This window comes from Panthera leo, chromosome B2 (genome assembly GCF_018350215.1).
Source record: "Panthera leo isolate Ple1 chromosome B2, P.leo_Ple1_pat1.1, whole genome shotgun sequence".
Taxonomy (NCBI): domain Eukaryota; kingdom Metazoa; phylum Chordata; class Mammalia; order Carnivora; family Felidae; genus Panthera; species Panthera leo.
Genome location: NC_056683.1, coordinates 117,808,973 through 117,823,325, shown reverse-complemented (window position 1 = coordinate 117,823,325; position 14,353 = coordinate 117,808,973). Strand labels below are relative to the sequence as shown.

Below are 14,353 nucleotides of genomic sequence, written 5' to 3'. Positions count from 1 at the left end.
AAACCCTTAACATTATGTACCTCTGCACGAGGGAGAGAAGTTACATTCTAGCACAGAGTACAAGAATGTCTTTGACCTCAACTTTTGACATTATTTTCAGAATTTTTCTAAGGTGTTAACTTATATTGTTCCTAAATTTGCTGCCTCATTAATATTTACCAGAATTATCACTTCAATTTGCTACATAATTTTTCTTCAGTGCTGAATACTTTCATTTTTCTCGCTTGTCTACAACCATGAAAAGAACTTGAAAAATTGGTAACATAGCAAAACTGGAGTAAAAGTAAAAAGTCCTTCCGAAATAGGAGAATTTTCTATGTCTACCAAATGCTCAACATATACACCATGATAGCAAATACTTTTACAATTATATTTCCCAGGCAAGAATTGAATGACTGAATGCACAAATCTACTTTTATTATTTTTATAAGACCAGCAATTTTCACATTACTAAATGATGAAATATGGAATTAAAGGTTACAAATGCCTTTTAAAACACCCAGAGAAAAATCATATCTTTCCAATAGTATAAAAATATTATCTGGGGCGCCTGGGTGGCTCAGTCGATTAAACATCCAACTTTGACTCAGTTTCTCACAGTTCATGAGTTTGAGCCCTATGTCGGGCTCCAGGCTGACAGCTCAGAGCCTGGAACCTGCTTCAGATTCTGTGTCTCCTTCTCTCTCTAACCCTACCCAGCTCATACTCTGTCTCTCTCTCTCTGTCTCTCAAAAATAAAATATTTTTTAAAAATTAAAAAAAAGTATCTTCTAAAAAATTAATATACTCCTGAATTCAATCAATTTCTAATTGTTCCCTTGTACTTCAATGTTGATTTACCTTATATTTATTACTAGTCATAAAGAAAGCCCATAAAACCAACATGAGTAATCCAACTAGAACTAATTAAACAATTCTAAGCATTTAAGAAACATATAGGATTTATTATAACTCCATTAGATTCTTTTATTCTTTATTTTTATTTTTAAACTAATGTATAATTGCAGGTAATGGAGAAACACATCCTTTCACATACTTGCAACTTGGATATTTTATCCAGTCATTCTAGTGCATTTTCCAATTCTATTTCTTAAAAGTATGAAATTATGGGGGCGCCTGGGTGGCTCAGTCGGTTGAGCGTCCGACTTCGGTTCAGGTCATTATGTCGCAGTTGGTGAGTCTGAGCCCTGCACTGGGCTCTGTGCTGACGGCTCAGAGCCTGGAGCCTGCTTTGGATTCTGTGTCTCCCTCTCCCTCTGCCCCTCCCCCACTCACCCTCTGTCTCTCTCTGCCTCTCAAAAAAATAAAGAAACGTAATAAGAAAATGTTTTGAAGTATGAAATTATGATTTTCCATTAATGAAGAACTTCAAACATCTAAGAATGTGTTTAAAAATCAAAGACCCATGTCAGTCTGAACACTTTCTTCTTTAAAACTAGATGCCAACAAGTAGAGGCCAAAAGTAGAGCAACTCATTGTGAGTGTGCGAGCTTCCAAAGGCTTGTTTGCAGGTCACTTAATTGGAACTTGGAATACAGTCTCCCATTGAAACAATGTTATAAATGCTGCTTCTTTTCCCAGGCCTTCCCACAAAAGCTCATAAGCAGTTTAAAAAAGAAAATTAACATTTGATACTTTAAAACAAACAAACAAAAAGGATGTTCATAGAAAAGATGTAAAATGCACCTCCTAATCTCCTCCCACCCTACCTCTCCTCTCTGTATTTGTATGTACACCTGCTACTAAGCACAAATAAGTCTCTTGAGAGGGAAACATTAAATTATTTGGTTTCCAGGTCACTTGACACCCGCATTCCCCACTACTATGAGTTACGGGACCCTCAAAGGATGGCTGTTCAACCTATATTATGAAACCAACATTGTAACACTGTATTTCTTATTTGTGAATTATTGTAAATGTTCTGGTTGCAACTTGGTATGCCACGAATACGTCTTCAGCCCTGAAATAACAGTATTTTGTGTGTATTTCTGCTCCTGCCAAGCTCTGCTCTAGGTACTGGGAATGAGCCGAAGACTTTGTGAGGAAGACAAACAAGTTCCAATTGCAAGAATGACAGATCACAAAAGGAAAGCTATGAGACCTTGGAGGTGGCAAACTAGGGGGTGACCAAGGCAGGTGGTCACAGGTGAAGAGGTTTGAGCTGAGATTTTGACATTAACAAAACCAAGAGGGGATGAAAGAAAACTCCTAGACAGGAAAGGTTTCCTCTGGGGGGAGAGGGCCCCTGGCAAGTTCAAGGCCAGAGGGACTCAAGCAGAAGGAACAAGTGCCAAAGTGGAGAAGGTTGAACCATGTAGAACCTCACAGGACATGGTAGAGTCTTTGTCTTTATCCTAATACCAACAGGAAAAGAGTGAAGTATATAAGCGGGTGACATGTCCAGATTTGGGTTTAGAAAATAATCATTATCACCTCCATTTTACACCTAAAGAAATGGAAGCTACGGAAATTAAGTAACTTGACCGACATCCACAGAGGAGTTTGCAGCCCAGATGGTACTCAAACAAGACGTGTAGGACTCCAAAGTCGCACTCTTCCCGATCCCACACCACCTCCCAGAAGGTAAGAAGCAGACACGATGGCTACGGCAGCTTATGGATGAAAACTAAGAGCTGCAGACCGTTCTCTCCCATCCCCTTCCTCTGGTCACTTTAGTGGCCCAAATTCTGAACTAAGCCTCAGAAAGAAAGAACTTCTCCAGCCCCTTTCCTCTCCAACCCCTCTCCTTGCCCTTCCCCACCAGTCACCCCATTGATCTTCACAGTCAGAACAAGGCTAGGAGAGGAAGGACAGGCATGAAAGGGACACAGAGCTGCTGTTCAGACTACCAGGGGCGCCAAGAATGAAGGTGTGAAGGGGCGCCTGGATGGCTCAGTCGGTTAAGCATCCGACCTTGGCTCAGGTCATGATCTCGCAGTTCACAGGTTCGAGCGCCGCGTCAGGCTCTGTGCTGACAGCTCAGAGCCTGGAGCCTGCTTCGGATTCTGTGTCTCTCCCTCTCTGCCCCACCCTTGCTCATGCTCTGTCTCTCTCTGTCTCTCAATAATAAATAAACGTTTAAAAAATTTTTTTTAAAGAATGAAGGTGTGAAGGGAGACAGACTCCATGAAGGGCCTCATTAAAGCAACTTATAGAAGTGCTTCCCAAACTTCTATAGTGCAGTGGAAAAATCTCTAAGCAGCAAATCAAAATAAGGAACCCGGGGTCTTGTCCAGTCCCGACGTCCTTGGGGAAGTCGCTTTGCCTATTTCACATTCTGGGTCCTTAGGACCTGGCGTGAGACTTCTCACTTCAGCAGCACCACCTTTGACTTCTGGCTTTCTTCTAACTCCCACATGTACATATAACCCTAAATTTCAAAGAAAACCTGCCCAAATAAATCAAGGTATTTTAATATATTTAATATACAATTGCTAATGACATTAAAGTTTGTATCACCTCGGGGCACCTGGGTGGCTCAGTTGTTTGGGCATCCGACTTCAGTTCAGGTCATGATCGCACGGTTTGTGGGTTTGAGCCCCACATCGGGCTCTGTGCTGACAGCTCAGAGCCTGGAGCCTGCCTTGAGTTCTGCGTCTCCCTCTCTCTCTGCCCCACCCCCACTCACGTTCTGTCTCTCTCTCAAAAATAAATAAACATTAAAAATAAATAAATAAAAAATAAAAAAATTAAGTTTGTATCACCTAAACACTTTTAAGCATTATAACGGTTTTTACTGGCATGTACCAGTAAAATCAGAATCTAATTCTTTACTGCATTAAACTCTAAAACCTTGCATTGCTAGGTTATACAAATTTCTCTTATGTATCTTCTTTCCCCAGCTAAACTGTATCTCACGGACTAGAAATTTCTTGGAATGCCTCAATAAAATTTATTTTTTTTCTTTTAATATTTATTTCTTTGATTTCAACTTCATTTGCTTTGATTTTTAAAAATTCATTAGCATTCCCTAGAAACATTCCAGTTAAATAAGGGGAGAAACAAACTTAAAATGTGCCTCCTGTTAAAAAGAAAACCACAGGCACCTGGGGTGCCTGGGTGGCTGGGTCAGTTTGGTGTCTGACTTCTGCTTGGTCATGACCTCACTGTTCGTGAGTTCGGGCCCCGCATCAGGCTTTGTGCTGACAGCTCGGAGACTGCTTTGAATTCTGTGTCTCCCTCTCTCTCTGCCCCTCCCCTGCTCAGGCTCTCTCTCTCCGTCTCTCAAAAATAAATAAACACTGAAAAAACGTTGTTGTTTTTTTTTTAAAGAAAACCACAGGCCCAACATGGGCTCTTAACACATGTTAAGAGCCTTACGTCAGCAAACCAAGACTTAACATGTAACTTAAGTGCAGTTTCAGCCCCCCAGGGATGTAACCAGTCAACACACAATTTCCTGGTCAGCACTAGGAAACTTCTGACAGACCCCTTCCATTCTCCTTCAGAGGGTGTCCCCGCCTAACACGATGGATTCTTTGCTAATTGTTTCCTTCTTTCCCCTCCCTCTCTCCCTTTAAAATCCTTTCCTTTTCCGCAGTCTTGGGGAGCACTTTTCTGTCTGCTAGATGGGATGCTGCCCGATTCATGACTCGTTCAACACAGCCAACTGGATCTTCAGATGCACTTGGAATTTCTGTCGTTTTACACTGGTAAAAGAGATCATACAGAAATTCAGATCTGCTTCTCAAATCGGGCCAAGATATGAAAACGGTCGGTCTTCCAAGTAAAGTGTTCTTTCCTCCCTCACTGCTTCACCAGTTTGAATTAGATACTGTAGCTCTCGGCCACATACAAGGGTTTCTTAGTTTGTGCCAACTGGCTGGTCCCATTTCCTATTATTCATACCACATAAATTTTCCAGATTTTTAATAGATTTTTACCCAAGTTTATCATGCAGTATTAAACTTGTACAGGGAGTAATTTTTAAAGAAACTATGTCACAATAATCATTTCCATGCACAGGACTGAGCAGCAAGAAATCCCACTACTTTCCCAGCAGAGATTTCAAATCCCTCTTTTTCTACCTGGTCACTGCTTTCTGCTTCTGAAAGGTTCCTCAGTTGTGGTGAACAAACAGAGAGAACCTTGACATGCCATCTGGCAACACACTCAAAATTATTACTTAAATATGACTGTTTAATATTTTTTCTAAATTACTGTTTAAGTACATTTTATTGTTTAAATAGGATTATTTATAGGGCACTTGGGTGGCTCAGTCAGTTAAGTGTCTGACTTCAGCTCGTCAGGATCTCATTGTTCATGAGTACGAGCCCTATGTTGGGCTCTGTGCTGACAGCTCAGACCCTGGAGCTTGCTTCAGATTCCATGTCTCCCTCTCTCTCTGCCTCTCCCCACTCACTCATGTGTGTACTCTCTCTTTCTCTCTCTCTCTCTCTCTTAAAAAAAAATTAATAAATATTTTTAAAAATTTTTAAATAGGATTATTTCCAAGGAACTACCCTACAACCCAGCAACTGCACTACTAGGTAATTATGCAAAGGATACAGATGTACTGCTTCAAAGGGGCACATGCACCCCAATGTTTACAGTAGACTATCAACGATACCCAAAGTATGGAAAGAGCCCAAATGTCCATCTCCTGACAAATGGATAAAGATGTGGTACATATATATACAATGGAATATTACTCAGCCATCAAAAAGAATGAAATCTTGCTATTTGCGACAACGTGGATAGATCTAGAGTGTATTACGCTAAGTGAAATAAGTCGGTCAGAGAAAGACAAATATCATATGATCTCACTCATCTGTGGAATGTAAGAAGTAAAACAGATGAACATAGGGGAAGGGAAGGAAAAATAAGATAAAAAGAGAGGAAGGCAAACCACAAGAGACTCTTAAATACAGAGAACAAACTGAGGGTTGCTGGCAGGGTATTGGGTGGGGTGAGTGGCATTAAGGAGGACACTTGTTGGGATGAGCACTGGGTGTTATATGGAAGTGATGAATCGCTAAATTCTATTCCTGAAATCATTATTATATTATATGTTAACTAACTTGGATTTAAATTTCAAAAACATGTAAGATGATAGTAAAAAAAAAATAAAAATAAATAAATAGGATTGTTTCCTATGGAGCCCACCTAAAATACCACCAAAAACACTTAAGAGCTGAGAGCAAATGGGCTTACAAGCATTTAGTGTAGCTTAAATCTAATTTAAAATAAAACTTTATAGTAAAAATAGTTGTTTTTTAAATAGCACCTCTAAAACGAATCAATAAACAAACAAACAAAAAGCAGAAACAGAGCCATAAATACAAAGATCTGATGGCTGCCTGAGGGGAAGACAGTGCAGGGAAGGGCTAAAGAGGTAAAGTAGAGTGGGGGACACAGGCTTCCAGGTACAGAATGGAGGAGTCAGGAGTTGAAAGGCACAGCACAGGGACTTTGGTCAATGGTATAGTAATAACGCTGTATGGTGACAGATGGTAACTACGTGGGTCGTGAGCACAGCACAACGTAGACCGTCAAAGCACCATGTTGTACAACTGAAACTAATGTAACATTGTGTGTCAACTACACTTCAATTAAAAAAAAAAAAAGCACCTCTTTGTTGGTGATCGGAATGGATAGGAAATAGTTGGGTTGATAATCTTTTTGCTTTTTTTTCTTCTTCTTTATCTGATCTTTACTGATCCGTTCATTTTCTTTACTTCTCTCCAAATTTATGTGAGGTACATCAGTGACTAGAGGGAGAAAGTCAAACAATAATATGTCTAATGGATTTAAACAAAGATAATTTAGTAAAAAAAAATAAATAAAAAGGAAACAAGCACTACATAAATAGCAATCATTCATAATAGTCATTTTCAAATTTAAAGTAGGAGCTAGCAACTATTCTGTAAAGGACCTCAGAATAAATATTTTAGGCACTGCAGATCATATGGTCTTTATCAAAACTACCCAAGTCTACTGTAGACAAACGTAGATGAAGAGGTATAGTTGTGTTCCGATAAAACTTTATTTACAAAGCAGATAGTTAGCCAGATTTGGCCCATTATCTAAAGCACAACTAACAACCATTCTCTCCCCCATGCCACAAGTTTCATGATACTAGAAAAGATCACTTTTTTCATACATCTTGTAAATGTACATTTGTGACTCCCACAACATAACCACTCATAGCAATGCCACTCAAAGTTTGGTTTGTGGTCAAGGTCATGCTACAAACTTGGAAAAATTTAGATTGCTTTAGAAACTTTCATAGCAAGTAGGCAAAGAAATTCTGTCTACTGAACTTTGGCTTCTATTATGTGTGGGTTTTTTTTCATTTTTCTAATAGTTCATCTTTTACCGTATTTTACACAAGTATCAGTTGGCAACAAATAGGAAATCAAAAACAAAAAAAACTGGTCCTTAACCATAGATAATTGAGAAGCACTTAGCTACTTGTTAAAGTCACCTTCAAAAGACTCATTTATAACACCCAAAATAGTAATTATGAAGCTATGTCCCCAGAAAGAATTACCAAATCAGTATGAAATGCCATGGTTTCCTTTTTCAGATTTGAGCAGGAGGTCCCCTATGCATGCAAAACTAACATTGATTGAGTTTTCAGGCTGTGTCTTCCCGAACATTAGCTTACTATTCAAAATGGAGTGCCTTATAGAGACTTTGTAAAAATTCAAATATAATTGTATACTCTGAGGTATCATTCCCGAAAGGAGTGGGAGGAAGAAAACACCTTATTTACATTCAATCCTATGAAGCTGGCTCCATCTTTGGGATCAACTCTTACTGACCCTGGTGATCACCTGCACATAATGCCTTAAAAAGGTCTGTGGGGAAAGTCTGAGCTCAAGCAATAATGCAGAGTCTGTGTGTCTATGCGATCCTGATCTAACTCAACTCCTTATTAAATACAAGGAAACGGAAGTGCAGAAAAACTTAAAAACTACTCAATGTCATGGAGTCAAATGTGGCATTTAGACCTTTTAACTCTCTCTACCTAGTGTATTTTCTATTAGATCAAACTGCTTCTCTGTCAAAGTTCTGCAAAACCAAAGAGCAGAAGTCATTTTCCTTATCCTAGTGTTCTATTTTTTTTCCGACATTTTACTTTTTTAAGTAATCTCTACACCCAACATGGAGCTCAAACTTACAATCCCAAGATCAAGAGTCGCGTGCTCTAAAGAGTGAGCCCGCCCCTACTGTTCTTTAAAATATCAAGAGCAGGGGCACCAGGCTGCCACAGTCGGAGGAGCATGTGACTCTGGACCTTGGGGTCAGGAGTTCAAGCCTCATATTGGGTGTGGAGATCACTTAAAAATAGGTGGATAAACTTTCAAAAGATTTTTTAAAATAAAAAATAAAATATTAAGGACAATTTTTAAATAAATGTCACAAATAGTGTCTTAATGCTAACCTCTAGAAAATGAGTAGAATATGTTAAAAATTTAAAAACTCAGGGTTTGTGGAAACATGTGCTTTCTTTCTAGGACTAACACACACTTGTGACATCCAGAAGGTGGGGGTAAATTAAAAGCAAGGGGACCTGGGTAATAAGTCTGACTAAGTCATTAAGAGTTAGGACAAAATTATCTGGTGTCTTTGTGCATCCACTTCCCTACTACCGATGATTTATATGGTTAAAATGATACATCTTCACAGAGAATACATATTTGAAATATAAATTATTACTTTCTTTTACATACATGAGCGTGTCAGAACTTTATAAATCCTATTGCTAAGAAAAAGTTTCCAGCATTCTCATCTGCATTATGAGCATTATCAGAATTGCCTCATGTGATGCCACTGGGTTTTATTCCACATGCAATTCTTTAAATATGGAAAATGACATCAATATGCTGTTGAGCTGCTTGTAATTTTAGACATCTAAGAAACAGTCCTACATTTGACTATAGTAACACAAACTAAATCTACTAATTTTAAACAGAAGCCACAGAATATGCTAATAAAGTACCACATATATTTTAAATCCATGCCCAAATATATTTCTAGCCCACCTCCATCTGCTCTTAGTAAAATGGTACATTAGAAATGGAAACCAATTTTAGTATAGTCTAGATCAGAGTTTGTGGGTTAGAATCCTGGCTCCCCTACTTACTGGCTGTGTGATCTTAGATTAGTCACATGAACTCTCTTTACTTCAGTTTCCTCCTAAGTTGAGAATAATAATATTAGCTACCTCACAGGGCCATTTTTGAGTGAGTTAATACATGAAAGCTCTTAGACTACATTCTGGTACAAACTAAGCACTATAATTAGCTATAACTATTAGGTGTTACCCAGAGCTCAAAAGAATTAGGGAGATAAATGTGTATCTGCTAAGATCATTTAGAAAACTCCAAAAGTAAACTGACATACAGTATAAAGTATCCATTGTTTTTCATCATCCAGACCACTTGTATCCCCTATGATTATATAAAATGAAAAATAATCTTAAGCAGTTTTTTAAAAATTAAATATAATACTGCAAAATAGTTCTAAAGTAAAACACCCATTTTTTAAAGTAAAATCACAAATTAATTCTAGATAAGTTCTCAGCATCCTTCTTTTTACATCCCATTGTCCAAATCAGGACACAACCCCAAACAGCACCGGAAGCCGAGATAGTATCTGCCAGTTCCCAACCTATGCCTATGTGGAAAAAGAAATCTACAAAAGGAAAAAAGGAGGGGGAACAGAAGTTGGCAAGGCAACTAGCCAGGTCTATTTCAGTCCTGCAGAGGCAGCACTAGATACTGAAAAGAGCATTAACCCCAAGACTAATCTTCCAACAAGCATCTTCCTATCAAGTCACTTCATTTCTCTATCTGCAAACTCAAAAAGTTGGCCAATCCTTAGAGAAATAGCTTATTCTAGGTCTGAGGCATAAAATATACCAGAGGATCCTGGCTCTTCAAAGACTCCTGGCACCATGTCAGAAGGTCTCTAGAACCAGTATGAAAGTCCCAACACTGGCCAATGATGGCACAATTTAAGCATCAAATAGAATCATCACTTCAACACAATACGAAATTCAGAGCATTTTTGCAGCAGTCTTGCCAATATTCCAAAACTTATCAAGATTCCTTAATCTGGGGTGTCTGGGTGACTCAGTTAAGCGTCTGACTAGAATGTAAAGGGCAGAGGAACACATTAAGTGACCATAATGTAGGTACTTCTATACAACTTCATTTCTTCAAAACACACACACACACACACACACACACACACACACGAAAGAAAGGAGAACTACAGATGAAAAGAAACTGAAGAGATGTGTCAATCAAATACAATGTGTGGACTTTACTTCCTAATTCAAAACAATTTTTTTAATTACGACAGAGAAGTGTGAATACTGACATAATATTTGATGATATTAGAAATTACTCTTATTTTTTTGTCATGAGAAGCATATTTTGGATATGCTTTTTGTTAAGTATCCTTATCTTTTGAAGACACATACTTAAGTATTTACAGATAAAATATATCTGGAATATACTTCAAAATAATCTAGTGAGGAAGAGGTGATATAAATAGATGAGGCTCAGTCTACTATTCTACTTTTGAATATGCTTGAAATTTGCCATAATTTTATATATATATATATATATATTTTTTTTTAAACACCCAGGGGCATAGGAAGGACAACTAGATAATCTCTATCTAGAGTCTCTTCTAGTTATAGTTTTCTGTGTTCTGTGATAAAGGTACTAACTTAACACCCATAACAATTAGGACTCTCATGGTAAAATTCGATCAAGAATGGTGTCCAGCAGCTCCTGGCTGGCTCAGTTGGAAAAGCATGCGACTCTTGATCTCGGGGTCGTGAGTTCAAGCCACACACTGAGTGTAGAGATTACTAAACAAAAATAAATAACCTTAAAAAAAAGATGTCCAAACTAATAATCCAGCTGATTTTATAACCTCTAGTTCATTTCAAAATTAACATAGTAGAAAGAGAATCCTGAACCCAAAGTCTAGTTTTTCTTGTTTTTTTTTCCAAACTGCTAGTATCAACCCACTACTAGGTTACTAAATCAACATAGAAGATAATTTAAAAGCACTTTTTAAAACCTAGAATAGAATGGAATATGGTGGGGTGGAGTAGAATGAAATGGAAGAAAATGTTGTAGACTAGAATACTACAGAACAGGATAGAATAGAAGTAACATTCCACCTGCTTATGGCGGGTCTAAGTACTGCTCCATGAATTTGAAGGTTTTTCATGCACGTGTGTACTGGATGGCAACATGAATGTATTCCTTACTGTGCACTAAGACACTGAATTGTTTCTGCTATATTTTACTCAATAAGAACAGGCTTAAAAATGTGGTATTGGGGGCCTGGGTGGCTCGGTCGGTTGAGCATCCGACTTCGGCTCGGATCATGATCTCACGGTCCGTGAGTTCAAGCCCCACGTCGGGCTCTGTGCTGACAGCTCAGAGCCTGGAGCCTGTTTCAGATTCTGTGTCTCCCTCTCTCTCTGCTCCTCCCCTGTTCATGCTCTGTCTCTCTCTGTCTCAAAAATAAATAAACGTTAAAAAAAAATTTTTTTTTTTAAAAATGTGGTATTTAAGAGACCACTGAGGGGCACCTAGGTGGCTCAGTCAGTTAAGCGTCCAACTTCAGTCTAGGTCAAGATCTCACCGTTCCGACTTCAAGCCCCACATAGGGTTCTGTGCTGGCAGCTGGGAGCCTGGAGCCTGTTTCAGATTCTGTGTCTCCCTCTCTCTCTCTGCCCCTCCCCTACATGTGTTTGTTTCTCTCTCTTTCTCTCAAAAATAAATGAACATTAAAAAAAATTTTTAAAAAAAAAGAGAGAGAGAGAGACCAGAGACTTTTAGCATTTTCAGTTTTATACCTTATCTGTTCAAAACTAAACTATGCAGCCGCTCTGGAAAACAGTGTGGAGGTTCCTCAAAAAATCAAAAATAGATCTACCCTATGACCCAGCAAGAGCACTGCTTAGGAATTTACCCAAGGGATACAGGAGTGCTGATGCATAGGGGCACTTGTACTCCAATCTTTACAGCAGAACTCTCAACAACAGCCACATTATGGGAAGAGCCTAAATGTCCATCAACTGATGAATGGATAAAGAAATTGTGGTTTATATACACAATGGAATACTACGTGGCAATGAGAAAGAATGAAATATGGCCTTTTGTAGCCACGTGGATGAAACTGGAGAGTGTGATGCTAAGTGAAATAAGCCATACAGAGAAAGACAGATACCATATGTTTTCACTCTTATGGACCCTAAGAAACTTAGAAGACCATGGGGGAGGGGAAGGAAAAAAAAAAAAGTTAGAGAGGGAGGGAGCCAAACCATAAGAGACTCTTAAAAACTGAGAACAAACTGAGGGTTGATGGGGGGGGGGGGGGGTGGGGATTGAGGGGAGGGTGGGTGATGGGGATTGAGGAGGGCACCTGTTGGGATGAGCACTGGGTGTTGTATGGAAACCAATTTGACAATAAATTTCATATTAAAAAAAACAACAAAAAAAGAACAAAAACTAAACCGTTCTTCCTGTAGCGACTTATTTTTGCCATTTCAAACATTCCATAAGTCCATTCTACAGATATCCAGAGAAGGAAAACCATAACCTTGGAATATAATAGTCATAATTGTATAACAACTCTTTTAAACAATTCTGGTATCATGAGAATGAATTGGGTAAAATCCCAATTCAAAATACCTCTTAAAGGGTCACCTGGGAGGTTCAGTCAGTTGAGCACCCCATGCTGTCAGCACAGAACCTACCTGGGATTGTCTCCCTCTCTCTCTGCCACTCCCAGGCTCAGGTGCACACACGCACTCTCTCTCTCTCTCTCAAAAACAGATAAACATTTAAAACAAACAAACAAACAAAAATAACTCTTAAAAACAAACAAACAAAAATCCTCTTGGTAAAAATAAAGAAGTACAGAGTTTTTCTTTTTTTTCTTTTAATTTTTTTTAATGTTTATTTATTTCTGAGACAGAGAGAGACAGAGCATGAGTGGGGGAGGGGCAGAGAGAGAGGGAGACACAGAATCTGAAACAGGCTCCAGGCTCTGAGCTGTCAGCACAGAGCCCGACATGGGGCTCGAACTCACGGACCGCGAGATCATGACCTGAGGCGAAGTGGGTCGCTCAACCAACTGAGCCACCCAGGCGCCCCAAGAAGTACAGAGTTTTTCTAACTTCCCTTAGCTTTCTCTAATCTTATCCATAACTATTTAACTTTCTTTCCAACTGGATTACCTAAAATTTTCTTTTATGGGCACCTGTCTGGCCCATTCAGTAGAGCATGTGACTCTTGATCTCACAGTTGTGAGCTGAAGCCCTATGTTGGCATAAAGCTTACTTAAAAAATAAATAAATAAAAATAAATAAAATTTTCTTTTGTTAGGCATCACTGCCAGGGTAAAGTTGGAAATTATATAACAAGAGCTGGGCAAAAAAGAAAAAGAATCCTGTGACTACTTATTGCTATACCACAGTTATATTTGCCCTTGTAATAAGTTTATTATTTCTATTTTTTAATTCAGTGAGTCCTGCGTATTTATGGTCAGGGTTACACACTGAGCCCAATACCTCTTTTCCCTGGTTTGCATATCTTCTTTGCCTTGTATTTGCAAATTTAATTTGTATGGCCAGAACATAAAATCTCCTCTTTCCTTATCTAACTTCATTTTATTTCTAACTTTGAAATCACAATCTAAATTCTAAAGTACAATCTGCAATTATTCTTTTAATTTACTTTATATGAAAATATAATGAGCAAAGTATTCATGTAAAATCTAGTTTACTAATAAAAGCATTAAAGATCAGTGACCACAGAAGCAAAATGGAAAAAGCTTTGACCATGCACCCCGGGTCTTTCACTGGATTAGAGCTCATAACCTCATCTCATAAATTTAATTCATTACACTGCTAATTTTCATAACGATTTCAGTAGCCATTTCATTGTACTCTAATGAATCTGGTCCTGTTGATAAAGGCTGAAATTCTCTGATCCGTGCATGTGTTTTCTTACCCAAAGCACATGTCATTTTATGCAATTTATCTAGTTTTTCCTTAAGTTTTATTTATTCCCTCAAAAAAAAAATAAACTACAAGAGAATGAATTATGAAATTACTTTAATTGCTATTGTTGGTTGATTGTTTTCAGACCTCCTCTTAGCCAAAAGGCTGAAAACAGACTAGATTCTTGTTTTGATAATCTTTTCTTTTTTTCTTGTCATATAAGCAGTCAAAATCTTTGAAGTAACCATTTTTAAAACTCCTCGATTTATGACTTAGAATATTAACTTCTCTATTTCATAGCATTACTCCCCCTTATTATCTGAGTAATCTTTAGCAAATTACTAAAACTTTCACAAAAAAAAACTTTAC

The 14,353-nt window shown here is 38.2% G+C and overlaps 1 protein-coding gene across 6 annotated transcripts in view; it reads right to left on the bottom strand.

Annotated features, from left to right (window-relative positions):
- AKAP7 (A-kinase anchoring protein 7) overlaps nucleotides 1–14,353 on the bottom strand; it is a 158,977-nt gene that overhangs the window by 129,677 nt on the left and 14,947 nt on the right. For all 6 annotated transcript variants that reach the window (XM_042939832.1, XM_042939835.1, XM_042939833.1 and 3 more), the window contains exon 3: nucleotides 6,571–6,710. In XM_042939832.1, coding sequence (XP_042795766.1) covers nucleotides 6,571–6,710 — 140 coding nt within the window. The remainder of the gene's footprint in view (nucleotides 1–6,570; nucleotides 6,711–14,353) is intronic.